We start from the raw sequence: 27,784 nt of genomic DNA on the forward strand, positions 1-27,784 counted from the left end.
CCTGTTTACCTCCATGTTACAGAGGCTCTTGAACACCTTTCGTTGGTGTCCTTACATGCCCATATTGTTGGAAAAGCGCCAGTGAAATGAGCTACAGATAACGGAGTGAGCGGAGGGTCCTTTCCAAAATGCCCGTTTAAAGTTGACAAATTTAGTCAATTTTCTGGATATTTTGGGATCTTTGGGCCATTTGTGCACAGATGTCCCACTGTACATTGAATGATTGCAGCCAAAAACAACACACATTTTCGTCATTTTGCATTAAATTAAGTGTAACTTCTAGAGTTGTTGTCCACCATCTACGTCACAGGCAAGACGCCTATTGGAGTTTCCGAACACCGTTGGGGGGGGGGGCAGTCACCCGGAGCGGGAATCGAACCCACAACCTCCAGGTCGCTGGAGCACCACCGTGACGCCCCCACCCTGCCCTATAAATTATAACTAATAATGCTGTGTCATGGCAAAAGACTTGTTGAGGTCATATACAAGTACCTGTACCTTTCTGTATGGTACATACACTGTACCTTTCTGTATGGAAAGACTGTTGCACTAGTAAACCAAACCACTCAAAAAGTGAAACTGGATCTTTTTGCTGATGCGGCACTGCGTTGTTATGCTTTTACCAGTATAGCGCTGAGAGTGTTCAGGTGCAGATATTTACTGAAGTCAAGCCTGACTCCAGTAGATATTTAATCCTCACTACCAAGGTTTATCTTCATTCAAAATGTATTTTCTGGTCATAAAAATGTCTCTGGTTGTTAAAGTAGGTCTATGTTTCGTATATTATACCAGATAACAGGCCTCAGTGCAGATTTAAAAAAAAAAAAAATACAATTTGCTAATCTCAAGTTTATTTAAATTAGCTCACTCAAGTCTGGGTGCACTGGGAGACTCGCCTATTGGCGTCAGTGGCCATTTCCAGCCGCCGGCTCGGGTTCGTTTCTAGAGTCATGGTTCGTTGGTGGAGGCAAAAATTCAAATGCCCGGTTCGTATCTTGGAAAGTTCGTTAGTATAGGCGTTCGTAAGTAGAGGTTAGACTGTATATATATTTATATCCCACATACTAGCAAAATACTAGCATTTCACATATTAACACAACTAAACTTTTAAACACTGATATCTGACAGCAAAACCACATGGCACAGTGGCGCAGCAGGTAGCGTCACGCAGCTCCAGGGACCTAGAGGTTGTGGGTTCGATTCCCACTCCAGGTGACTGTCTGTGAGGAGTTGGTGGGTTCTCCCCGTGTCTGCATGGGTTTCCCCCGGGTGCTCCGGTTTCCTCCAAGTAGGTAGGTGGATTGGCGTGTGTGTGTTGCCCTGTGAAGGATTGGCGCCCCCTCCCAATGTATTCCCACATTGCACCCAATGATTCCAGGTAAGCTGGATAAGCACTTACAGATAATGAATGAATGTCAGTGGGTTCAACAAGCTGGACATGTTGAACATGCCCAACATAAATGCAGTTCTATCAAATTAAAGATGCCAAATGTACTACAGCTACAAAATTTACTGAATGGAGTTATTATTATATTCTTAAAATTGACAAATATTTTGCTTTATCACTATCACAGCATGTCTCTACATCTACTTCAGTGATGTTACTAGGAGATAATGTGCAATGCTTTGTGGAAATTAAAAAAATAATTAAAGCAAAGACCCTGGACCTAGTGGTTAATTTCCAAATGTTTTTCAGAAATTACATGGTTCTGTAAACAGCCGTTATTGAGCTATCAAGTTATACAATTGTGTCATGTGATCAGTTAAATAAAAGGATGTAGGATTCAGTATATGAACTTATTAAAACAGAGTGTGGGTGCAGAGACATACGACTTTAATGACACAAAATGAAAAAATGAATAGTCCCAAGAGGCACTTGTATTCAACATTTTAATCATCTTTAACAAAGAGCTTACACAACTGCATAGGCAGGTGATGCATTTAAAACAGGCTGTAATTGATTAGAGATTTATTAATAAGAAATAATATTTTTTTTGTAATAGGAGACTTTCTTTCAGAAAAAAAGTTCTGTTTATGGTAATTTTTACTGAATGGCAGTTGCACCAGTTAATGTCATATTTAATACGTCATGGTAAAACATTTGAAGGGAAACACATTGTAATAGGAACTGTTTCTGATACTTCATTCAAACATCTGGAACTGTCAAATACAAATACATTCACATTCAAAGGTCAACTTCATTTGGAGGTTAAAAATAAAATGATAAATCAACACTGATGCTTTGGCCATTGCAGTTGATTTTGGAGAAGAAGTCTAAGGACCAATTTCACATCTGTAAACAAACACTGCATTATAACTGCTGACCTTTGATCAGGTATCATCAGGCAGAAGATATGATCAGCAAGACATGCTGATTATATTGAGGAAACCTGAAGTTGTTTCAGGTTATTTTTTAAATATTCAAGTGGCCGAGAAAGCCTGAGAACCTATCAATGTTAGTCATTATCAGCTAAAAATATTGCAGAGACTTCTGTGCTTCATTTACACATATGAAATCAGTCCATGTTAAACTTACAAAAATTCATTTAACTTCAAAATAGGAAAAATAATAATAATAAAAGTCCCTCTTCTGGATTGGATAAATATGTTCTCGTAAAAATTTTAAATGGTTAAAAGCATTTGGGTTGAAACAATAGGGCAGTTAAACCTGAAGAGCAAAAAGCTCCCTTAATGTAATTTATAGATGAAAAAAATAACTTTGGTCATATATTAGGACACAGTGAGGACACTGAACCTAATCCAAATGTGAACCATGTCAGTTCTTTTATTCTAACGGATGAATTACTGACACTACAGCTACTAATAAAAATGTGTCCATAAAAATGGAGCAAAAATATTATGGGGTTTCTATCTATGTATATAAAATGGCAGATTGTAATTTCAAGACCTCTTGGTCTACCAAAGTGAAGCTGTTAGGACCTTACCCCTGTGAGGGATGTGTGCACATTGGCTGAGGGGAGGTGCTGTGGGCCTCGCTGGAAAGCTCTATGATGTGTAAGACTCTTGCGATGAAGCTTTCACACTTTATAAATTGTTCAGCTCCATTAGAGTCTGGTCCAGCACTTGATGCATGCCTAGGTTCTCCTCTTTAGCCTGGGCTAGTTTCTCTGGTGATGGAGGGGAACAAAAACAGGAAAAGTGTGAAAACAAAACGTCTAATTCCCCACATCTAACCTAATTTTAGGATGTTTGTTATTAAATGAAATAATCAGACTGCTGTCAAGTCATAGCATTCTAAAATTATAAGGTTTCTTATTTAAAAAAATAAATAATAATAATAACTAAATATAAACATAAAATAAAATAGTTGGCCCCCAATTAGCAGTAAGTTGATCAGAGTCAGTGGGTATTTCACTAATTGGAGTGTTCTGGAAATGGTTGTTAAATAAAATTAAGAAAAGAAAGAGTGAATAAATGTAACAAAATTTAGTCAAAAGATTAAGTCTAAAACAAACAAAAAAAAAAACGCTGCGACTTTTCATCATTCTGTTGATCAATGTCACAACATCACTCCACTGGTTTAATTTACCCCACAGCTTTTGGCTCACTTAGCCACCATTTTGCGAAACATTAGTTACACAATTATAAAAATATATTAACAAAAGGGGCTATAACAACTAAACCTAATAATCAAATGACCAGTTGCTTTTTCTTTTTTCTCATATAGGCTTCTTGACAACTCCACATCCTTTCAGACCCACAGTGTTGAGCCGTAAATTTTCTTACAATGGAAGAAAAATTAGACTTTTTCTGAACAAGAGTGAGGGTGGCGCGTTGGTTGCTTTGTTAATCTAGCAGGTCTAGCTTTTTGTCTGTATCATGTAAAAATAAAATTAACTCCTACATGAGTAACTTTATTTCTATTGTGATTGGAAATGAAATAAGTATCTGACCACTGATCAGGGCTGTAGATTTGAACGTTGATATCATATAATACAGTTAATTTTAGGAAAAGCTTGTTACATAAACATGATTATTTTTCATTTATTTATTTACAGGGCTAATTAAATTCTCTTTATTAAATCCACACAAACAACACAAGTACACTGGATGGTGTTAGTTTTAATATTAAGGGTACTCCCAATCTCTGGGTGAATCTCTGAAGCTCTCAGCAATGACAATAGTGCTGTATGAGGAAAATGTCAGTTCAGGTTTGAGTTTCGCTAAACAAAGGTTCAGTTCACAGAGCTGTTTATCCCAAAATATTCAGACACAATGAATGGGACAACTGCTATGACTGCCTTTACCTTCAGAGTCGCAGTGGTTTCCAGTGAAGGTTGAAATGGATACCCTAACACTGGTGTTATTACGTAGGGCAGAAAATAATTAATTATGAATTTAATTATTTAAAAAAACCTATTGCTGTGTATAGGTCTTTTTTGTGGAATGTAATTTGTAAAATGATACAGAATGTAAATGGAATACACTGCAAAACACAGTACATGTAATAAATCATGTGCAATAAAGCATAACGTCTGTTTACTGGGTATTACTAAGTAATCAGAAGAGGAAAAGTATAAATATATAAGTTAGATTTGCTTAAGAAGTCTTAAAGAAAGCCAGAGTCACAGTGTTATTATTACAGCAGTATACTATATTCTAATTTAAATATTCTCAGGAAAGTGGTAGACTACACCAAAATGTTTGGTAAAGTGGCTTAAAAAAGCCTGTTCTTGATCACAAAGACATTTCTCCAACTGTTTTGGATTCACTAGTAATAGGATAATATGGAAAATACATATTATTGGTTTATAAGCTTCCTACCAACAATTATTTTAAATATTTTAAAACAAAATATACGGATCCCAAAGTCTTTGTTGTGTGGCACATAAATATGTTTTAAACAAAAACTTCATGTCTTTGCAACAGGAAGTTAATTTGAACACTTTCGACAATAAAAGGTACAGCAGAGGTCCATTATTGGTCACTAAAGGTACAAACAATGTAAATGTACATTTAAAAGATACAGCAGTTACTGTAAAGTCCAGTGGCGTTACCTAATGGTACGTTACATTTTCTATTCCAGAAGGAGGGTCGAATATTTGTAATCTTATATTATAGAGCTGTCTAAATAAAAGAACACAATATAAATCATGGAGATGAAATGTGGCATTTGAAATCAACACAATTTTAAAATCTACAAATCATTATAGAATAAGGCACAATTATATTCCATAATTAAAAGGTACTGAATATGTACCCTTGTGGGTACCACCACATTGACAGCAAAAATGAAAAATCCCTAATGCAGTTATTTGTGCCAACTGAAAGTAAATAGTTGATCAACAACACTTTTAACATTTTGCAAGCCAAATAACACTGTTAATAATTGTGCTACTATAAATCCACAATTCTTTGTTCTAAAAAAGCCAAGAATAGTCTCTGCTGTCAAAAGTAGCATAGATCAGCACAGCCACCATATCTGTAGTTTCTGCTCGCATCAAATACAATACACAAAAGACAAAACGAAGAGATGTTTTCATCTGAAGTGGTTCAGCTGTTGAACTCATTAAGAACTACTCTCAGCTCATTACTGAGAATGTGGTTTTTCTCCATCGTCTTTTGGAAGCTGTCTTTGGCCACAGCCATCACCAAGAGCCGAGAACAGAGGAAAAGCAAAGAGGATAGAGGAAAGAGAAAAAAGAGAAGGAGGTAGGGGTTAGTACTGTCACAGAGCAGAAGGCATTGGAGAATAGAACAAGGTGAAGGCACCTATAGGCACAGGAGTCACTGGAAAAGGGAAAGGGAAGTGCTACACACATTTTGTACTTATCTATGTAGTCACTGCTGGACAAAAAGTTTCTTAAAATCACTTTTGAGATGAAGGTAGAAGCATTCTTAGCTTTTAGTAGCTAGTTAGATAAATGTTTATTTATTCCAAGTAATTTTGTGCCATTTCTATTGGTCATTTCATCATAAAAATCTAAGAAATTTAAAAAATTGGAAAAAATACAAAACATTTTTTTGACAATAAAAAAACCCTTGGTAATAAACACTGTCGTTGTTAATTAGATCTCCACGTCAGCTTAATTTTGTCTATAGTCAATCACCAGTAGAAATACAGCCCTTGTGATGCACCAATAGAGTTATAAATACAGTTAAAAACACAGGACACTTGAACTGTCCAGTGATAAACTTAGGAACATCTACAGATAATGTTTTCTTGTGTCCTTTTCATTTGATGTGAGTGGAACTATATTAGTTCATAAACAGAATCAGTTCTGTTTCAGAATCAATCAAGTTTTGAATATATTTATTGACATAATTGAGGTTGCTAACAAATGTGTTGACTTAGCACGGCAACCACTTCTCTTTAGTAACAAATAAAAAGAAATCTGTCATTCTTCACAAAAATATAATATCTTATATTCCCCGCTGTCAATTTCTACATTCCATACAAGGCTGTAAATAAATAAGCAGTGAATCCACAAAAACAAACAAACAAACAAAAAAGGGAAAAAGAAAAAAGAGACAAATGGAAAAATAAGAAGGGAAAATGAAAAAGTGTTTTTAAATTTTATTAAAGAGGGAGAAAGTAAAGCACTACAACAGCACATAGGACAGAGAGTGAACAAATTCCTGCAGTACACTGCACCAGAGGTGTGAACACTGACAGAAAGACAAAGCTCAGGGGCAGAAATAACAACTTCTGAAAAAACAAGAAAGAAAAAGTTCACAGTGGTGACACCTCTGGAAAGAGAAAAGGAGGGGAAACAATAGGGACCTAGACTGGCTCCTTTGGGGTATGCCATATCAAATGCACTTATTAAGGAACTAAACAGGAATAGCATTTTTTAAAATCCTGTCTAGCCAAATTGATAATATGCATAAATATGTCAGATTGAGATTTAACAGTGGAATGAAGGGGAAAAAAACCAAATCAACTGAGGGTGATGATGAAAGACACCCAGGTCAGCCAGGGGTAGGAAGCGCAAAGGCAGTAGAACTGAGGACACAGCAGCGATGAGGAAGGCAGGAGAGGAGACAGAGGGCAGAGGAGACAGTGCATCTAGAGAGTAGTCATGTCGTTGAGAGCCAGATCCAGCTCCTCACTGAGGGCTTTACCCTTCAGCTTCTGAGCGTACACCTCATCTGTATTTCGTTCCCAGACACAGAACAGACAGTCAATGAAACAGACACACGAGATGGACAAAAGAAAACAGGGAGTGGAAAAAGAGTACAGAAGGTCATACAGAGAACTCGACATAGTACAAGCTGTCCTTTCTCTAAACTTAAAAATGGACAATCACTGTAATGCCTTTAAACTGATTACATACACATGAAATCAGCATGATCATGTAACAAAGGGATTTATAATGTAGACAAAATAACTAATGGGCAGTATGTATAATTAATGGTATAAAGTTTCTTTTCAAATTGCCCTAAAATACAGATTTCCCACCACAAACATCATGTTCATGCTCAGCACTAATCTACCGTCACTACACATCCTTGCATTTAGAGAAAGCCCACACACAGACCATACGCCAGACCAAAGCAATTAATCACACAACATCTGCATGCCATTTTAAGCTGTAGTTAGTGTTGTTTAAGTCATTCAACTCAAATCCAAATTTCCTCCATACTGAGAAGTACACCATTTATCTTCACTGATAGTTGTCACCATTAAACATCTGGCCAAATTAAAATATATTTATGCCTCCAGATGTCAGATTATCTTTCCATCCAGGATGAAGTTAAAGAACATTAATTAAGCTGAGTTGTCAGTATGATATGCTACAGATCCAAAATTTACAGACATCCCTTTAGCTACTTTACTCTGCTCACATTGCAGGCACGGAGATTCAAAGTGAATGAAATGAAATTGGATGCCTTGATGCACATGAGCTTTCGGACAACATGTCCAATGCCAAACACGGGTTAAAAGGACATACATTTGAATATTGGAAATACATTCTCTGGAGTGGAGTGTTTGTATTCCTGAATATTTACACTATCTTGTTAATATGTCCTGGTTATTTCATGTGAAAATAAGCATGCTACAAAGAATGAAACAGGGAAAAATAAAATGAAATACAACCGTTTGGTAGAAGGCAACACCCCCAAACTCGATGCAGTTAATGATCCATATGTACACAGAACTCTAATTAGATAAGTCGCTGTAAACATACCTTCCAAATCATCGATAGTCTTCTCAAGTTTAGCCACAGACCTCTCTGCAAACTCAGCACGAGTCTCAGCCTAGAATTTTTGAAAATGAAAATAGTAGCATTAAAAAAAAAAAAGAATCCACCAGACCATGAATCAGCAAAACTCATTGCGTTCACCTCAGTAGCATGAAACAGGAGATCTTAATTACAGAGACAACTACACTATAAATGCTTTAACAGACCACTCACCTCTTTCAGTTTCTCAGTAAGCACTTTGATTTCCTCTTCATATTTGTCTTCTTTTGTGGAGTACTGCAGATTAAAGAGTGGTGGAAATGTTAATGATGTGAGCAGCATTGCTTCAACTAAAGAATAACAGAGTTTCACTGCATGTTATCTGTCAATGCATAGAGATTGCAGAGCAGCTTACCAGGATAGGAAAGTAGTAATGGAATAAAATACGACAGTGTGGCAACCAAAAAAGTTCTAAAGCTTCTTCTGGAAATACAGTAAAAATAAGGAAGGGTGTGGAAAAGCTCCCGTTTCCGGAGTCTAAGAGGTATAATTCAGTTTTGTATAGATTTTATTTGGGGATATGAGGTTACTCACACACTCATACTGACAATATTACAATATCCTGAACAGCTGTGTGAGTATCACCATAATGAAGACCCTGGAAGAAAAACTCTTTCCTTTCTTGACCAGGCTTCTATTTTCGTTCTGTCACACGTAGTGCTTCAGTAATTATCTCTATGGTTACACAATGCCCTAAGTTCATGGTTGTGGATGGAAACTGTAATCTAGAGCAGGTGCAGTCAACAGTTTCCACCTCAAATCCTATATTTTATCTCTAGAATCCATAAAGGCCCATTGGAAAATGAAAGTGCTTTAGACCTTCTTACATGCTAACAATAAACAGTTAAGGATTTTGTCCTGAACAATAATTTAAAGATTAAATTGTTCATTTGACTCCTACTACAGAAAGCAAACTATGTAGTGGTATTAAAAAGTATAGAAAATGACAGGTTAATTATTGCCTGTCTATGTCAATGCATTATTCCATTAATATTTTTATCAACATAAAGGCCCACTAAACACCACTGTGTCCTCTTCAGATGTGAGGACCACCAGAGGGCCCAGTGATTGAGAAAACCTGATTCAGAGGGAGGCCATGTTGGCTTTTCATGGTAATGTAGCCAACGGCTGCTTCTCCTACCTTCTCTGCCTGGGCCTCCAAAGACTTCAAGTTGTTGGTGACATTTTTCAACTCTTCCTCAAGGTCACCAGATTTGCTGTGCCATTGCAGGAGAGGCAGGGAAAAAAACAGATGGAAAACAAAAAGGCAAAGGGGGAGAAAATGAAACAGCACATTGAGAAGACAGAAAGGGCAGAATTTCTAGCAAAGGAGGCCCCAACCTGGAGAGGTAGAAGAGGTTTTTCTGGCTGTGGCAAAAATCTGGGCAAATTTACAGGCATTAAATATACAGTTATGTTGAAGAAATATTAAAACTTTGAATATGGATGTACTTTAAAATGTGATCTCGTTATGGAAGTCAAAATAAATACAGAGTTGCTTAACACGACTACTGACGTGCAGACTGACCAATTAAATGTTTAGAGAGAAGGTAACCAATAACGGTAGCTCTACAATCAGACCGTCCAATCAGAAGATTTGAGGCTACTTCACCACCCCCCCTTCTCACCCAAGAGAAACAAACAAAAAGAGGGGAGGGCGGGACTAGTTTGTAAACGTAACGCTTCTCGAAATTCTATGTAAACTCTAGAAAAACAAAATCCCAGACGTTTGTGAAATTCCGCCCGGACATTTTTTAAGTCTAAAAAAGAGGACATGTCTGGGTAAAAGAGGACGTCTGGTCACCCTATCATAACGTCCTCTTTCAAAGAGAATTTGACTCAAATACTATAAGATTCAACAGAAGCCCTCAGGAAAAAAGTTCTTGAAATGTTTGGACTGGAAGTATTCACAAGACAGTTTTAGGCTTCAGATTTTCTCGAGTGGATGTTCTACAAATATGTGTTGGTAGACGGTGGAAAGATGCCACTATAAACTGATATCAAATTAATATATTAATAATTCTTTTAAACAGTATAGTTTTTTAAGATCACATTTTAGGAGTCATTCAAGCAGAAACTCAGATAATTGCAAACGTTTGACACTATATCACAACTTACCTGCCTGTTTATTAATCAGTGTTTAGCAAAAAGCCTTAGGAAAACAAGACTTTGGATATGATTGATGATTAATTTAATTGATTCAACCACACATATATTTTCCTAAGGCTTTGGTGGGGGCCACCTTTGCTGAGCAGGAGATGCTATAACAAGCGCTTTGCTGAGAGAGAGATTGCCATTCAAGGCACAGCAGCAGTCCTAACCAAAGCGGCGGAAGTGGTTAGGGAGTTTTGGTCGAAAAGGAGGAGAGAAAGAGTTAGTGTTAGTGTTCATGGACACGAGAAACCGTCACTGCAGTACCTCTTCCTCCCCGCACATCATGGACTTCAAATTCTGATCCATGAGTCTAAGCTCCTCCTCCAGCTGCCTGACTCGACTGGGTTAGTCCAACACGTCAGGGGATGATGTGGGGAAAGGGGTGGGGTGGGGTGGGGCAAGAGACAGGGAGGGGTCCACAAATGTGGTGTCCCAGGATCAGGTGTATTTGTGCATGCATTTGGAAAACAAAGGGAGATGTGTTTAGCGTACCCCAGACCTGTTCACACTTGAGTGGGGTGGCTGAAGGACCACCCGCTCAGCAAATAAGGAATATGATTATTTTACTTTGTTCCATTTGCACCCAATACCACTCACTAATAATTTATAATTAATATAATTTATACTGTTGAGCTGCAAGTCCTTACAGGCACCACACACATGCATCACATTGGGTAGTTGTTTATGCGAGAAAAAACTATGATATACATTCTAAACCATGTCAGTGAATACCTCACACACACACACACACACACACACACACACACACACACACACATTATTCCAGTCCCAAATGCACATGTAGTATGAATATATTTCACATAACTGAAAAATTCAAGCAATTAAGGCAAGACACTACAGGCAGAAATAATGACTTTAGTGGTCTGCAGTTTTGCAGAATAGTTTTAATAGATTTGATAAGCCAGTTCTAAAACTAGAACTATCAAAAAAAGCTTGTTTTCTGTTGCATCTAAACATGTTTACCTCCTTTGTACTAAATATAACATTCACACATATTATGCATGTTTGCCCGCAAAACAATTCACTTGTTGTGTCTTGGCTTAAATGTCCATAATAATCCACATATATGGATGAATGGACATAAAAGTGTTTAAAAAAAACCCCACAACATTAGTGACTCAGGAAGTTGAGCTGTTAGGTACATGCAGCATCTGAGCTGCACAAATGTGCTGATTTGTTGACAGTAAGCAATACTCACGCCTCAGCCACCTCAGCACGCTCTTCAGAACGCTCCAGGTCGCCCTCAAGGATGACCAGCTTACGGGCCACCTACATATAACACCAAACAAATACAGTGTTGCAGAAGAGGTAGGGGCACTGCCTCCATGTTAACTCATTCAAAGTAATGTAGATATAATTACACTGATATAACACAGACTAAATTATTTAGCTCTTGTTATTAGAATGTAATGTTATGCAAATTTGGTCACGACAGATGACCACTCCATACAGTATAGCAAGGTTCTTCCTCCTGCTAAACTAGACATCATATTTTCTACTAATAATACTAATATATAATAAAGGCTATATAACCTTCACTTTATTATCATTGTATGAAATATTGATGTTTTATAGTGCAAATGTTAATGTAGTACAGACTCATGACTGAGCCAAAAAACAGGTCAAACATGGACAAAACTATTAACGATCATAGGCATTACAGTGGGTGCTGGGACTAGACTCTGAACTCAGTTGCTGCATGCAGTCAATGACAACAGACTTAATGTTCTTAAACAGAGAGAATCCTGCTTGTGTAATCTGCTGGTCAGTAGTGTAAGGCCACTCTCAGCAACACTGCTTTAAGCCCAAGCCACGTCTAAACACATATGTTCCTTAAGCCTTTAGCAGTGGCAGACAGATTGGGAGATTTAACTACTAAGAGTGTCAGAATTTGTTTACATTTGACCTCAAATACTTCTCTGGATTTTTCAGAAAATACATGTGCCAGTAGGATATACTCAACAGACTTCCTGAAATTTCAGATTTCTTGAAATTTTATGAATGCATAAAAAAAATAACTAAATAAAAAGTCAGGAAATCGTTTCTATTCTACATGAGGGGAAAAGTTCAAAGCTAAGGATGTGGAAAAGCTAAAAGCTAATGAAAATGATCAGGCATTGAAAAATCACAATGGATGTGGGCCTGTCTCTGATCCTCTGGGCTATAAGCAGGAAAAAAAATCAGAACTCTTGCATATAAATACATAAACATGTAAAATCAGACATAAAAGCAATATCTAAAAGTAATCCCGAGGCCCCTGATTCTATTTCCTTAAAATCATAGAATTAATAACAAGCGATTTGTATCCATAGCAACTCAAACTGACAGAGGTACTGAGCCCTGAGGTACGTACCTCCTCATATTTGCGATCAGCTTCTTCAGCAATGTGTTTGGCCTCCTTCAGCTGCATCTCCTGGAGCTCCATCTTTTCCTCATCTTTTGTTGCTCTGTTCTCTATGACCTTCATTCCTCTGTTGGTTTAAATTTTAGCCAAATAAAGGTCTGTATTTTAGTAAAGGACACCTGACATTGGTTAGCATTTTACTACCATATAGTTTGCAACTGTTTGGTGGGGAAAATGAGTTAATTGCTCTAAAAAGGTTTTCACCTCTCGCTCTCATCTGCAGCTTTTTCTGCTTCCTCAAGCTTCTGCAGCGCTGTGGCCAGTCTCTCCTGGGCCCTGTCCAACTCTTCCTCAACCAGCTGGATGCGTCTGTTTAGGGAGGCCACCTCTGCCTCTGCCTACACAAATAACACAATAGGCACATTAATCACATTCAGCAAAAACAAAAAACTGCCTTTTATCTGCGTTCTCCTCCATGTAATAGTCACAGAAAGAGCATACGATCTATCTGTAATTTGAACTGGCTGTTTCACATAATTGCTGTTTTTAAAATCAGTATGTGAAGGGTTAATAACTTCTTTCCCAAAAGATTTCCCCAGAACAGAGTGACCCTTGGGAGGTTAGCAAAGCAATATTAAATCATTAGCTAGACATACATCTTGGGAAGAAGTGCTTCTGAAGCTGTATACCATAAAATGACATCCTCTCATGGGAAACTGTGGAACATTTCTCTTCAGATGCTGCTAATTACTCAGATAAACATAAGAAAATGCAAAGCCCATTTACCCCAGAGAAATAAACCAAACCCTTAACATAAATATGTTGTATTTGAGCCTTGGAACATTGATCCCCTAGACAGTGTCCTTTTGGGACAGAGCGAGGTAGGATAACCAAAAGAACGCTAAATAAAAACAGAGATCTAATCTAGACTTTGCTGCATTGTCAAGATCCTTACAAGCTGTGTGTCCGTAGAGAGCTGAAGAAACTACACTCAGCAACAAAGACACTACACAGACTGTGAATCTCACACAGTAACGCTTTGTAAAGTAACTGGACGAAAAAAGAATGTTACCTTTTATCACGACTTTAAAGAGCAATGCATTGTTTGTCCTCTGAAGGTCGGCCTTGATAGCAAACCTTTAACTGTTCATTTGCCAGTCTCTTCAAATCAGAACACAAATTCAGTACTTTTAATGGTGTTTCTAATACATTATAAAGGACACCTGGAAGAACAGAAACACTGTTTTATCCAAACTATTTAAGTGGAAATTAAACTAAAATCATAAAACTTTTTCGCATACAATAATTTTAATACATTGTTAACCAGTCTTTGTTCTTTTGTCTTTGTGAAGTTGTTGTTTTTATGAGGTGTTTATATAATATATTTCAAATAAAGCCTAGTAACAGTGTCAGTAATAGAACAGAGTTCAGCATATGCATTGTAAGCCCCTCCTCCAGTAACACCACAAAATACACAATGGAAATTCTAAGAATACAGATGTATTTATTACCACAGTTCTAAGCTAAAGTAATACTACACCAATAGGCACCTCTGCACTTGCCAAAAATCCCATTTGGCCCCGTGCTCAAGTTGTGGAAAGATGAAGCAGCAGGTCCAAGTGGTGGTGACGATGACTGAGATGATTAGCCAGGGGGGTTCAAATTCCAGCATTCCAACTTTCCCACTAAAATATGAACAGTGATCCCAACCACACAAAAGAGCCAGTATTCCTCAGTCCTTAGTAGACGACAGCTCATCAACCCCTTTTCTGTCAAATCCTCAAAATCTTAGCCAAGTCCAGCCACACTCGCTAGAGCAGCTATGGAATGCCACAAATGGCATCTTAAATATTCCCTAAGACCAGAATAAATAATTCATATTAAACTGGAGCTCTTTCTCTGATTAACTGGTTAAAGGCAACAAATTCTTGGCAAACAACAATAACAATTAATACATAGCTACAGTGCTATTAAGAAAAAGATTAGTATGAACAAAAAAGCTTTTCTGTGGCTATGGTGAAATTTGAGAGGGATAGTCCATAGATCTGATACAATAAAGGCTTTTGAGGTTCTAGACAGTGTAAAAACATAATTCCGTTCCAGAAGCCCACATGGCCTTACAGAAATGACAATAACACCTGCCTATATCTAATACTTTGGCATATCACACCAGACTTGATATAAAATAGGCAGTAAGCAGAAGCTGCTCAAAATATGGTTTACTCTTTCTTTTTGATGATCCCACAATATTTGTTGCACCATTCCTAACAATTATAGTTTAGGGAGTTGCTATCATGTATTAGTTGATTTATTCCTGCTATTTTCATATTGCTCATGGAATGCACACTGCTAGTAAATGTATATTTTAAATCTTAACTTAATTCTTATAAGCTCATATTTTTTGCAAACATTCAACAAATACTGACAGATGTCTGCGATTCCAGCAATTTTCTTAATCTTGAATTTTTAATAATGGCCATTTATTCTGACATTTCTGCTGAGTCACATTTACTGGGGCCGAATCTATAAAAAGGCTTAAGTTAGGTATTCGATATTTGAGAAGTTTGGACATTCCCAAGGTCTTTTTGCTGTGAAGCAATGAAGAGAGCACAGGAAATGATTAACCCTCTGCTCTCTGGGATATGGGCCAGGTTGGACTTAGACCAATAGAAATAAGAGAGAAGAGAGGGAGGGAGACAGGAAGTGGGAGCAGGTCGGCAGAAAAGCTTACTCCACCTTTAGAGGTCCTACCACAGCCAGAGCAGACTATTTGTCTTTCAGACTGTGTATGCCATGAAATAAGATATTTACTTCACAAAGTCACTCCCAGAGAAGCTGAAAGAGCAAGACATTTTGATAAGGTTAAATACTCAAACTGCTACTCATCTGTTACAACGGTATATGCTGGAAACAGATGAGACATCTTATAGCTTCACCTTGCCATAAATGCTGTTCATAATGTTATTAAAGGTTATCAGTAATTTTTGTAAATGCATGCAGTTTTACATCAAGGAATGGTATCAACCATATTTATGGTCAAATAAAATGAACACTATAAAACTACTCTAAAATCAGAGGGCAGGAACTGCACCAATGTCAGTTTGAGTTTGCTCAAATTAAAGGAACCTTATCAACATCAATGGCTATGGTTAAATTAAAGGAGCAGTATCAGCACAATTCAAATGACTAGGCAAATTAAAGGAAGAGTTTAAACACCAATTTGATTTGAATTTAAGGAGTAGCTTTGGCAGTGTCTTAATTATTACGACCCAAAATCTGCTACTGAGTTTATGATTTGAGCCACTGAGCACCAAAGTGGTCAAAGCTCAAAAATTTATATGGGCAGTGTCTAGTCAACATTTAACCCATTTATATGCATTCCTATCCATATAAATAATGATTTAAAGCAATGACAGTTGGTACAGTTAGTTTGAATGACCATCCAACAGTATGAATATATTTCTGACACTATACATAGCAATCAGCTAAAACATTAAAATGTCCTCCTTGTTCTACACACGTTTTCCATTTTATTACCTTGATCAGAACCACCACAGAGTAGTGTCTGTTTTGCTAGTAGGAGTGGATCAGAAACAGCAACGCTACTTGAGTTTTTAAATACTTTAGGTGGGGGTGAAAATGTATAATGTAGAAAAGAATGTTTTAATACATAATTCCTTTTAATATTATGACCGACTAGTGTGTGTGTGTGTGTGTGTGTGTGCGCGCGCGCGCCCGCAAGGGGAAGCTCAGAGAAAACTGGAGACGCTGCTTCTTCATATCCGGAAAACAGAGGGTTAAACTGTATATTGACCAGTTAGATATCTGAGCGTAAACAGCCTGCGGTTAAATCACTATAGCAACCGGGTAACTCTATCTGCACAAGCCACAGCTCTGTACTGAAAACGTGAAATACAAAGGTCTACATATGTATATATTGCCAACCAAGTGGAAATGTGCAGGACTTAATGTGCAAAACAGGACTGTAACCCATCATATTGTAAGGCGGGCCAGAAAACTGAGAAAATGTCCTGGAGAATTGGACGCAAACTTCTGCTTCGTCTTACTGTAAATCTTAACCCAAATTGCACCATACTCCCTACGTAGTGCACTTACTAGAGAACGAAAGTGTGCCTTCTACACCTAAATAGTTCACTAAATTTCAGGAGATAGACATGGCGTTCTATCAATATTTAGTCTGTTTGTATGTTGGGCATTTAGAGCATTACTTGTTTGTAGAAGTTCGTAGGTGTGCACCCTACCTAGCGCACTACGTATTGAGAGGAGAGCCATTTGGGACCCAGCCCGTTTTCCTCATTCCTTACCCTTTCCCTGGCGTGTCTTTCAGCGTCCACCTCTCTTTGCAGCGCCTCGGCTCGGTCTTCAGCATCATCCGCCTGCTGTTGCAAGGACTGGATTTTCCTCTTCACGGCTTCAATAGATGTTATTCCAGCCATTTTAAAAACGAACTTAGTCGGGGAATATAAACACAAGTCTCTGATCCAGTCTAACACACTGCAGGGAAAACAACCCTGTTACAACCTAACGACCGCAGCCCAAGGGAGTTTCTCACTTTACAATAAAAAACATTCCCTTCTCTGTCTCGTACAGGACGCTGCTCTTATTCCACACAAAACTACAGTAAATGGAGCCGATCTGGAGCAAAGTTGCCCTCCACAGCGCCCCCTGACTCCGCCCCCTTCTTATCTAGCATGACGTAACTAGTCACAGGCCACTCACGTTTAAAAGAGATGGCCCACTTTAGCAATGTATTAATATTAATTAAAACTAATTACATTTTTAGAAGTTGTTACCAATAATTGGCTCAGATTTATCTTTACACATTTCCCTTCAATTCAATGATCTATGAATATGCATTGATCTCCTCCTGCTTCTATCTCCATCCAGACTTCCAGATCCATCCAGATGGTCTCTTGCAACTCTAAAGCATCACCTTACAAGTTGATGTCATTAGTTCGTTAGGTTTATGGCATAAGAAACCAACATCTGCTCGTGTAAGGGACAATTCCCAAGTGGAAATTCTCACCCAATGAGCAGATTATTTCACTCATGATACGTGTTCTAGCATAAATACACCACATGGACATAACAAAGTAAAGAACACATCACTGGAGGGGGTCTTTAATATTTCATGAGAAATTTACTAGTCATGAGGTGCATAATAGCACTTACTGACTCAGCTATAGTATATTTCACATTGATTTGTTATTTTGAATATTTTCAAGTTATTAAAATATTTCAGTGAATAAGCTACTTAATTTTCTTCCAGTGGTAAGAGAGCTTGTCAGATATATATATATTTTTATTGTTTCAGTTACAAGAGCTAAGACCTCACTCAAGGCTCCGAATGTCCCTGAAGTTCTTGACGTTATTCAGTTTTTTTGGTTATGTGTAAGGTCATAAACCACATTAAAATTAACTTATAAGCAGTTCTACTTATTGTTTGCCAAATAGTGAGCCATACTTTTTCATGTTAGTTATGTAGTTGTTTATTGTTAAATGCCAATTGTGTTATTACATAAACAATAACCATTTATAAACTTATTTAAAATGTTAAGTACTGAAAATACAGCGACCCTGAACTGGATAAGCAGTTACAAACAATGAATGAATGTATGAATTACTGCAAAACAGAGGCCAACCAATTAACATATTAATTAATTAATTCATTCATTATCTGTAACAGCTTATCCAGTTCACGATCGCGGTGGGTCCAGAGCCTACCTGGAATCATTGGGCGAGGTGGGAATACACTCTGGAGGGGGCGCCAGACCTTCACAGGGCAACACACACTCACACATACACTCACACCTGTGGGTGGACTGTGGGAGGAAACCGGAGCACCCGGAAGAAACCCACGCGGACACAGGGAGAGCACACCAACTCCTCACAGACAGTCACCCGGAGCTGTGTGACTGCGACACTACATGCTGTGCCACCGTGCCGCCCCAATTAACATATTACCTATTTTAAATACACAAAATATATGTTGACATGCTCATTCAATATTTATTCTGAACTCAAGGCTTTTTCTGAGGAATTTATCTCCAGATTGTACTAACAGACTTTACCTGTCCTACTGGAAGGCTGGATGTCAAAACATTTTTGTAAAGATTTGATTGCAGGCATGAGAGCATTAGTGACCTCAGGTATTGTTGATCAATGATTAGTTCTAGAGTACCAAAGGTATTGAGCTCATTAGTCCTTAGCTCATAGTGTTAGAACTAACATTTATTAATATCTATTATTGACTCATTGACCACATCTTCTTTTTATTCACATTTTAACATTTAGATATGTTACATTTACAAATACTGTATTTGTAGTCAATATGCTGACTGCCTCCACATATTTCACAGTGATTCTGTCAACAGCATTTCAGCTGAATTTTTGGAAACGTAAGTACTGTACCTTAGAAAACTATTAAAAGTGTTTCACACATGCCTGTGTTCTTTCACACTGCTGTCTGGAAAATGCTCACTGAAGCTGGAAAGCATTACTTCACTGTAAACAAATGGCTGCATTCTTTCAATTCTTTTCCTTCTTTGGTCACATAATAATAATAATACAAAGGCTCATGGGGGAAATCCATCATTCATAGCCACAAACTCAAAACAACCCCATATATTACTAGGCCTTTTTTCTCTCTCTGGTATGTACTTCTGTCTTTGTATACTTCTGTCTCTCAGCATGGCCTACAGCTTTGAGATGTGATTATATATTCTGATGTAAGACATATATTTAGTTTTATTAATATTGTGACTGTTTGATTGGCTTGGATATATATGAATATTTACAGCCCCATGTATATTCTCATCATTATCATTCATTAATTAACCGTACATTCATTCATTCATTGTCTGTAAACGCTTATCCATTTCAGGGTCACGGTGGGTCCAGAGCCTACATGGGAACACATCCTGGAGGGGGCGCCAGTCGTTCACAGGACGACACACACACACTTTCACACATTAACTCACAAACCATAACACCTGCAGGAAACCCATGCAGACACGGGATGAACACATCAAACTCCTCACAGACAGTCACCTGGAGTGAGACTTGAACCCTTAACCTCCAGGACCCCGGAGCTGTGTGACTGCGACACTACCTCCTGCACCACCCCACCACCTATTAACCGTACAACAATAGCAATACTATTTTATATGTAATTAGACGTATTGCTAATAATAGAAATGTTATAGGCTTTTTTATTTTTGCATGCCTTTTCATTTCAATGAATATTTTTTGATTCTTTCCAGTCTACAGTCTGGCTGCAGGCTTTAAAATGGTGAAACAGTGGTTGTGCGATACCTCTGCTTGATAAGTGCTGGACTGTCGGGATGCTGATTTTAACAGCAGGAAGTTATTTGTTTTAACATGATTAAGACCGGGGCTCAGAGAGAGAGCAGTATAAAGTGGGTGGTGACTGCAATGGAAGGGTGGTATCAGTGAACATGAACAGGACAGGGAGGTGATGCTGACAGACACTGTTTATATTTCAGCAGGAGGTCAAATTTATTTAGAGTCACATCATTTAAATTCACAACTGACTGTTTACTTAAGAGTTCCATTACATTTTGTGGTACATAATACAGTTTAAATGTTTGGGATCACTTGCCCCAAGAACAGCTTTTACATGCATTGATATTTGTCATGTTACTATCTAAAGATTTGACCTCTACATTTGTAGTATTATTCATCCAGTATTGATTTTTATGCTGAAATAATTTTCAGTACAATTTGACACTTTTCCTACTTTCTCCAAACAATGTGAAGCTAGCCACTGCCTCTTTTTTAAACTCCTGCTAACGTAAAGCCACAGGATGATTCAAAACACTGGAGGAGAGCACCAACTGCCCAGATTTTCACTTTACTTGACAGATGGAGAGGGAAATGGGAGGCCTTCCTTTCCATGCAGACAGTAAAGCCATTTATCCTCTCTTAAAGGATGGCTGAGACATTACCAGGGAACAAACTGCCAGTCTCTTGATGATACAGAAGGTGTTTTAAAATGTTTTCATTTCAATAAATATTTGTGAAAATAAAATAAAAAAACATTGAAACTTACAATAAATAAGTAACTCCAAAGAACCAAACTCATTTCATGTTTATTATTAGCATATAGCTAAGGAGGCTAAACAAGTCTGATTCGGTATCATTTTACCTGCTACAATGACCTTATTTTCAATTAATCATTTAGAAACAGGATCATGGTGACAGTTATAAAAATATATGAAATCAGAGAGCATGCCCCAGTCAGAACAGTCACTCTTCTGCTATCTTGTCAGAGTGATTAAGGCGCTGGGCTGGAGCTAGAGGTGCTGACAGGCTTTATGAAGTGTTTACAGAATGTGATAGTGGGGAATGGTTGGCACTTTCTCAGGGCAGCTGTCAGCAATGAGGGTTCTGCTTAGTCCTCTCCAGCAAGGATTAATGAAGTGGTAAAGCAGAGCAGGATAGGCCCCAATCTTACTGACTGACAGCCGCAGACTGTTGAGATTTTGAGAACACTGCTGAGTGTAATACTAACAGTGACCACACGGGGGCACACACAGAAAACACCACAAAGACTCGAGTGGACATTTATGGTCAGGGATATTAAACAGGTTAAATATAAGCAGAGTAAACTAGACTGCAGATTAGGTAGTATACTATAGCCTGAAAGGAGGTATATCATGAGCTGGACAAAGAAGACCATGGTGGTCTGTGTTTAAATAAGGGCCAGAAATTGAAAATCCTCAGTAGAATTTGTTCCAAATATTTGGACACTTCTGCATGTGATTTGCCCCTACGTTTGGTTCACTATTAATGTGTGTGAGTGTGTTACTACGTTTCACTTACGTCTGTGGCTTTCTTCTCGGCCTGCTCCAGCTTCTCCTGTGCATCCTTCAGTGACTCAGAGTATTTATCCAGCTCATCTTCCACTCCCTTCAGCTTCTTCTGTAGACCCAGCAGCTCCTCTTCCAGCTGACACACACACGCACACACATAGTCAATAAAACAAGCAACATGAAATATGGCTGCTAAAACTAAATTTCACGTTTTGCTACATTACTACCAAATATATCCTGATCTATAGAAAGTTTTGGCCACACTCAGAAACAGATATAATGTCTTAGTTGTATATTTTCCAGTTTTTTATTCATAGCCAGGGCATCAGACATCTTATAAATCATAGCATATTATGCATCAGGGTCATCACTGGGGTAATGCAAATGTTCCTTAAAAATGTGTCAGATATTAAACTGATAAGAACAGAGAAATCCCTTAATCTTAGCCAAAAGGCCCCTTAATTTAGAGGCATATTGGTCTATTGTAACATTTCTAAAAACTGTTTGAGCCAAATGCCAAGTGCCAAAGACTTGACAAATCCACATAACCTTAATCATCAAAAAGATTCTGCATTGACACACCCAGTTATTAAAAACAATTAGTGTAACTATTGGCAGAGCAGGGTGGGTGCTTACACTGGGCCCTATGGCACAGGAGAGACCTTTTATGATTGGCCTCACAGCTAGATATTGACAAAATTATACACTAATGAATCACAGAACGAACCAGTTCTTTAGCTACATAAGTCTCTAGTTTGCTTGCATCAACACTAAACACATAGAATTAACATCTGTTGATGTCCCACTGTTCATGCCATCAATACCAGCATCATCTTTTCTGCTTCTCCATTTCAGGCTCACAGCCCATCAATATCATTCATAGTTAATCTTACATCTGTATTAATGTTAGATGCTGCAAGACCACGAGAACATAGTATATTGATAAGATACTAAATGCTAATTTCATTGTCATTTTTATTGGTGATTTGTGATCAGCCCTTTAATATTTTTATACAGGAAGATATTTGATAATTATTTTTGCTTAGCAGCCATAACATACTGTTAACAAACTACTTTACTTGGAATGGGAATTGTCACTATTTTTATAATAACGAATGAACTAATAACTAAAAGCTGATTTTAAATAATTATAGCTGATTTTTTATAGCTGATGAAGTCTGCATCTCCCAGTGCTTCACCTCGCCACTTAACAGCAGTAAAATCACTGTAACACATGTCCTCTCATGGTTTTAGTAAAGTAAGCTGTACAAATGTTATTCTATCTAGGGCTGGAAGCACATAAATCCATGTGGTGCTGTGCTGAAGGTCAGGCAGGCTGAGGATGACGTGGAGATGGCATTGGGACAGGAATATAAAAGGAATGTTGCCACAGCCTACACACAGAAAGCCTTCACCAGGCTTGCAGCTGGTGATGCTTGCACTATCCTTTCAGCACACATTAAATAACCCCACTGGTGCATTAGCCAGAATGCATGGCTGTAGCATAGCACATAGCTAGCTAGGCGCTTGTAAAAAAAAAAAAGGCTTCTATTTATTGTGTTCTTCTGGACCTTGGAGACAGCCTGCTACTGTATATGGGAGTGGAAACCACAACTCAGGCTATGAAAATAGACCACGCTCAATGAGTAGCCATGATTAAAGCTCAGGAGATTCAGAGCCAGAGAATTCTTCACTGAACCCATAACAGCTACTTTGATGTGTGAGGAACTGAAGGGCTTCAATTATAAGAACAAACAAAGTCCATCAGAGTGGTTCCCTGACACTGATTAAAGAAACAGTTCACAATTTTTTTACCCCCTACACCAAATGTGTGGCAAATGAGTTATAAGGCCAATATATGGTTGAATCTCAAATGGCACCATATGAGAAAATACATTAAATGATATGTTACACTAAAAAAATGGAATATTAAACAATGGTATGGCTATACTCTATATTCTCCGTTATATTTCGACACTGATTGAACCCACAATGACATACATGACACAGTGACATATTGGCCCATGATGTTTGCATGTTATATAATGTGAAGGTATGGCTACCGTACCCTAACCGTATATAATATGTACAACTATGTATATATGTGAATATATAACACGTATACATACAGCCTGGTGTCCATACAGTATAGAGGAAGGAGGGAGATTTTTATAATTAATGTTGTAAACTTTTAGAGAACCTGGAGCCATCTGAGATTTAGCCAGACTGTGTGACCTAGACTTCCATGATATTTCGGCTAAACTAAAGGAACAAACTGTACATACTGAACACGTCTTTTCTGTGTCACTAAAACAGGGCCTCAGATTGCTTTTTTTAAGCACCATACTTAACTCCGCCTCTGCCCAAAGTTAAGAGAGACACAATAGGCTAAAAGCCAGAAATAAAAAGGCTATAAAAAGCCTATTGTGAGTGACAGAAGCAGAGCTGCTGGTGTGAATGCTGTGTTCTGAAGGATGAGCAGACACACTCTGCCTGATTTGGGCAGTAGATATGTGAGGCATCGAAGTCTGGACATCACATGTGACTTGGGCCTTTCACATAAAAACGCTAGAGCTACGTCTGTGGTCACAGCCTTGATCCCATTGTGCAGGACAAAATAGATCATGGCCACAAGGATGCATTCACCAAATAACTAGAATGATTTTCCATATCTCTACAGTATAAAGGTACTTTTAAAAGAACAGTTTATCCTGTGCTGTCCATGACGGTCTGTATTCAAAGAACAGAATGAAAAAGATAGAAGGAAAAACACTTATAAAGTTATAATGTTTTGATCTGATATTGAAGTCTAAATAACTTTTGTGGACATCTATTAGCTGGCGGACATCATGTTGGAAAATATTGTATTACACCGCATACATATCCAAGGACTGGCCAATGCTCAAGGACACATGCTTCTGTCTATATACTGCAGCTGGCTCTTCTTACATAAAAGAGAAGGGAGAGAGCGCCAAAACCCCAAAACCCTCCCAGGACTAAATACCTCTTAAAGAAAGGAAATACCATAAAATCAGGAGCAGATAACGCTGCCTGTTGACCGACAGAACCATATTAAAAAAAATAGAACAGACGAGTAATTTGGAGTCCTCTGAACTGAGCTGAAATGTAGCCCCCTTCACAGGATGAGCACCAGTCCAAGCCACAGAGAAATGTCTGTGGTGATGGAAGGGCAAAGGAATGAGAAGCATTCTTCATTGATTTGTGAAAGTGATCTGCAGCCAGGAATTGCACTTTATTGTTAAACAGCAGATTAACAAAATAATAAACTGTATTCCTTCCACCAGAGAGGCAGTAAGAAAGAGTTACTGCACAAACAATGCTTCTGATATCCCTTTATATCCATACAGCAGCAGCTTGTTCTTTCTTCAGGTCATCTGACACAGAGTCTTCGGTTTTAAAATGTAGTTAAAAAATAGAAGCTACCCAAAAAAATCAATAAAAAGTCATTAAAAACAATTATATAAGAAAATACTAGCCTTCTCCAACAGATCCAGAGAGGTATATTTTATTTCAGGTATTAAAAATGAATGTATGTATTCCCGTTTTAAACTAATTTTAATCTATTTATTAGAGTTTAAGCAAATGTTGAACTGAACCTAAAGGCCCAACACAATCCACATAAACCACTTTCATTAACTGAGGTTAGCTCATAAAAATGGCATAAAGCTTACTCCAACAAGCACAAGTTGTCTTAATTTTAGAGTGAAGCTGACTAACAACCGATGGTTGTTGTAACATATTATGCAGGTTTATGTCAGCAAATATGAAAGGCAGAAGTAAGATATCTCATTAGCTTTCCAATCTAAAGGCAGATTTATGGATCGTGCCTGGTGACTTTTAACTCATTCACACTAAGAATCTGACACTGTCTATAATAAAACCCAACCCTGCTGGCCTCTCAGCCAGGCCACCTGATATTATGGGTCATATTTAGTCAAATAACTAAGGCTGTCACTCTTGTCAAACTAGTGGACCACTAAATGATGGAAGTAGTGTTCCCCATACAGGAAGCATTCCTGTTCTATTTATTTGTTAAAGATAGGTAATTATGGAGGGAAGATGATTTGCACATTATATCTATCAGAAGGCTTTCTGTAACTGAAAACACTGTAAAGCTGTCCATTTCATAACTATGATGCACCATTAATCTGAACTTTAACAAACACTAAATTAGTGAGAACAACTTCTTAATTATAGTAGCTATTAGTTTTACACTTAAGCTATTTGCTCATATTCTGTTTGAACAAATAAACTTTATTTAAGGTTCACAGCCAGTCTTGGGTGTGTCAACTTAGCTGAAGATTTGGACGAGTGACAAGGCCTCGTGTGTTTATTTTATCATCCTACTTGTCCATGAACAAACCCTTAGGGTGGATTTGATTATTCAAGATCATCAGGTAATTGGGGACACTTAAGCTCTTATTTGCAATTGCAATTTTATTTTCATAAGTAAATATTATAAGATATTATAATTAAGGTAATTCGTGTAAAGGTAATTTAGTGATTGTACGGGGCAAATAAGCTTAAACATTAGGACTATATTCCAAAACCAAATAAAAAAAATAGAAAACTTCTTAAAAACTTTCTGTAGTTTCTCTTGGACGACAGACAGATTTACAAACATCCCTCTTGTTGTTTCGATAATTCTGCTGAGTATAAGAGCTTGTAGTCCGTCACCTCTCCTCTTGAGATCTCAGAAGAGTCTCATACTGGACTTGGATTTAGCAAAATAATAACATGTTCATCTGTAACTGAACTAATGAGAAAACTGAAACGAAAACGTTTCTTATCTGGGTTTCGGAGCCTTGACAGATTATCATCATTCTGATCTCGGCCATGGATCTCCTGAGCCACCCATGAATAAATTCTAAGCAATAAGAAACTTCTCCTATCATGGTATTCCACATGAGCTTTTGTCCCACAACTCCTGAAGACCATTGGTGATCTCCTGACTCTTGAAATCCACTCTAACTACAGTCCATATAGAGTACCTGTTTGCATTTGTCCTCTGCTCCTTTCTTGTCTATTTCTGCTTGCTCTGCCCGGTCTATTGCGTTCTCCTTATCCAACTTCAGCATCTGCATCTTCTTCTTGATGGCCTCCATGGCTGCCGCTGTGTCCGGATGTCTCCTGGTGAGTGAAGGGAAGTGGAGCTGCTGCTCAGGACTGTGAGGCTGAAGTGAGGAGACAGAAACACAGCACAGGACACAGAAGCATAGAACAGCCTGTGGGTGGGGTTATGAGGTTGTTTGGGTGTGACAGAAGCAAAAAGGGTGTGGTTATACACTTCTCAGAAGGACCTGCTGCCTTTTTTTGGAAAGAGAAGCCTTGCAGTCACTGGGCGAGGGAGGGACATCACTCGGATGAGGGCCACACGGTTTTAGGTCCATGCGGAGGTTTTATGTCCATGTTTGGGAGGTGCTCTAAACTGCAGCACTCAGTAGACACTTAAACGTTTGATAGTGAACAGAGTTATAAAGTGGAAACCTGACAAATCTGAATCCTTAAACCTCAAACAAAATTCCTCCTGATACAGGATTATGAGCCAACACACTATTTTATTAGTTTGATCTCACACTAGCGGTTCTTAAATCTGCATTGATCTGTTGATATTTTAGTTACACGAGTGATTCCTGGACCATTATGCCATGTGGCCCTTTAAGGTACCTTATTATTCATTTTTCAACACAGAACCTAGGAAAGCATGCATTAAGTTATTCAAATTACATACAAATTACAAATTAATACATACAGAGGATGAATACTTATTTACAATTAAAAAATCATGTGGGTTACCAGGGGGTCCAAAGATTTACATATAAACATATACAAATGATCTTGACTAATGAACTTTCGGGTTTGGCAGTAAGACTCTCTGATATACGATCAATATAATCCAAAACATCCCCCATTCCTTCACAACAGAAAACCTGCAACTTCTGTGTAGCAATTATAAGAGGAATAATATAAATACAGATGAAATGTGTGTTCTGAGACATGTATTCTCAGTACAAGAACATTGGCAATGCTCTTCTTGAAGATCCTGCTGGGATCAGCTCCATCCATATATATAAAAAAAATAATAAATAAAAATAACGCAACATTCAGTTAATCAAAAATATGAGATGGGTTTGGTGACCACTGCAGTAGAGAAAAACTCTTTTTAAATGGAGCTTTGAATG

The 27,784-nt window shown here is 37.9% G+C and overlaps 1 protein-coding gene across 12 annotated transcripts; it reads right to left on the reverse strand.

Moving 5' to 3' along the window:
* Window positions 1-1,881: 1,881 nt before the first annotated feature.
* On the reverse strand, window positions 1,882-26,769 carry tpm2 (tropomyosin 2 (beta)). 12 transcript variants are annotated; one of them, XM_066651444.1, is made up of 9 exons: window positions 26,594-26,769; window positions 21,592-21,717; window positions 12,991-13,124; window positions 12,736-12,853; window positions 11,581-11,651; window positions 9,349-9,424; window positions 8,382-8,444; window positions 8,154-8,223; window positions 1,882-3,128 (listed from the first exon to the last, which is right to left on the reverse strand). In XM_066651444.1, exons 1-9 carry the CDS (start codon window positions 26,705-26,707, stop codon window positions 3,046-3,048), a joined length of 855 nt encoding a protein of 284 aa, XP_066507541.1. In that variant the 5' UTR covers window positions 26,708-26,769; the 3' UTR covers window positions 1,882-3,045. The 12 variants fall into 12 exon arrangements, with proteins under 12 accessions (XP_066507541.1, XP_066507539.1, XP_066507544.1 ...); XM_066651442.1 differs by lacking the exon at window positions 9,349-9,424 and adding an exon at window positions 10,626-10,701; XM_066651451.1 differs by lacking the exon at window positions 1,882-3,128 and adding an exon at window positions 3,141-5,594.
* Between the last annotated feature and the right edge of the window lie 1,015 nt (window positions 26,770-27,784).

This window comes from Hoplias malabaricus, chromosome 18, assembly GCF_029633855.1.
Source record: "Hoplias malabaricus isolate fHopMal1 chromosome 18, fHopMal1.hap1, whole genome shotgun sequence".
Lineage (NCBI taxonomy): Eukaryota > Metazoa > Chordata > Actinopteri > Characiformes > Erythrinidae > Hoplias > Hoplias malabaricus.

Coding starts and splice junctions, on each gene's coding strand:
- tpm2 (XM_066651444.1), bottom strand. CDS start 26,707: ATGGAGGCCATCAAGAAGAAGATGCAGATGCTGAAGTTGGATAAGGAG. Junction 21,718..26,593: donor CAGAGGACAAATGCAAACAG/GTACTCTATATG, acceptor TGTGTGTGTCAG/CTGGAAGAGGAGCTGCTGGG. Junction 9,425..11,580: donor CGTGCTGAGGTGGCTGAGGC/GTGAGTATTGCT, acceptor GCAATGGCACAG/CAAATCTGGTGACCTTGAGG.